An 874-nucleotide genomic window follows, 5' to 3' on the forward strand; every position below is an offset into this window, starting at 1 on the left:
ATATGGTCTTTAAGATGCAAACTCAGAACTTATGCCCACCGGGTGAATTTACTGTTTCATTCCAGCTACCAGGTCCAATTGATCATCTAAACTTGTCTTGCAATTTTGGACCTGATGGGATTTTTGAAGGCGTTGCGAAGAAAAAACAGCAGGTCCTTTAAGGTCCAGTGAAATATTTAGATCAAAATCCTTCATCTCTGTAAGTACCTCTATAGTCCAAAGTCCTTTGTTTGGAGTTGCATGTGAAAGTTGTGTCTCTGGCTTTCCCACTTTTATATAAGTCAAACAAGTCAATTATATAAACCATTGTATCTGAACCAATTATGTAATTCCGCCATTTAGCTTCCTGATCTATGAACAATCACTCTGCATTGTTTTTGGAATGTGAACATATTTTTTCATGTTGAGCTTCATAAAGCTTTTTATTTGGAATTAGTTGTTCCACTTCATTAATCACTACTGCAAAACTGTCTCTTTTCTTGAACCTAATACTGTGTTTTGCTTGTAGATGGTAGGGAGAAGCCAAATTTAGAAGACCAGGAGCAATGCTGCAGTTGATTCTGGGATTGCATCACGCTTTAGTTCTTTTGTGTGTGTGCCATCTTGTTGGTTCCATCGTTAAGACTTACTAAGGGTGTGGCTACCCAAACTTAGCCACTTCTACAGAATTGGAAAATTGGGCTCAAACTAATAGATTTTGACTTTTGTGTTTAAAGACCAAGTATTTTGTCCCTGTTGTTTAATTGGTTTGCTATGGTATTCTTATATCCGGCAGTTTGCACCAAATTTGAAACTTGCTCACAGGTTGCAACCTTTTAGGGAAAATGTCGTGAAAATTTATCAAATAGTGGTTTTTGGTTAGGAAGAAAATTAT

General features: G+C 36.7%; 1 protein-coding gene across 1 annotated transcript in view; it reads left to right on the top strand.

The window, feature by feature from the left end:
- The window catches only part of LOC124893646 (alpha-crystallin domain-containing protein 22.3-like), a gene marked incomplete at its 5' end in the record, with an annotated part of 1844 nt that extends 1278 nt beyond the window's left edge, over window positions 1-566 (top strand). Inside the window, 2 exons of the mRNA XM_047404555.1 lie at window positions 6-199; window positions 509-566. Of these exons, the coding sequence (XP_047260511.1) occupies window positions 6-161 (156 nt within the window). The remainder of the gene's footprint in view (window positions 1-5; window positions 200-508) is intronic.
- Between the last annotated feature and the right edge of the window lie 308 nt (window positions 567-874).

The sequence above is a fragment of the Capsicum annuum genome, unplaced genomic scaffold (genome assembly GCF_002878395.1).
Source record: "Capsicum annuum cultivar UCD-10X-F1 unplaced genomic scaffold, UCD10Xv1.1 ctg62715, whole genome shotgun sequence".
Taxonomy (NCBI): Eukaryota; Viridiplantae; Streptophyta; class Magnoliopsida; order Solanales; family Solanaceae; genus Capsicum; species Capsicum annuum.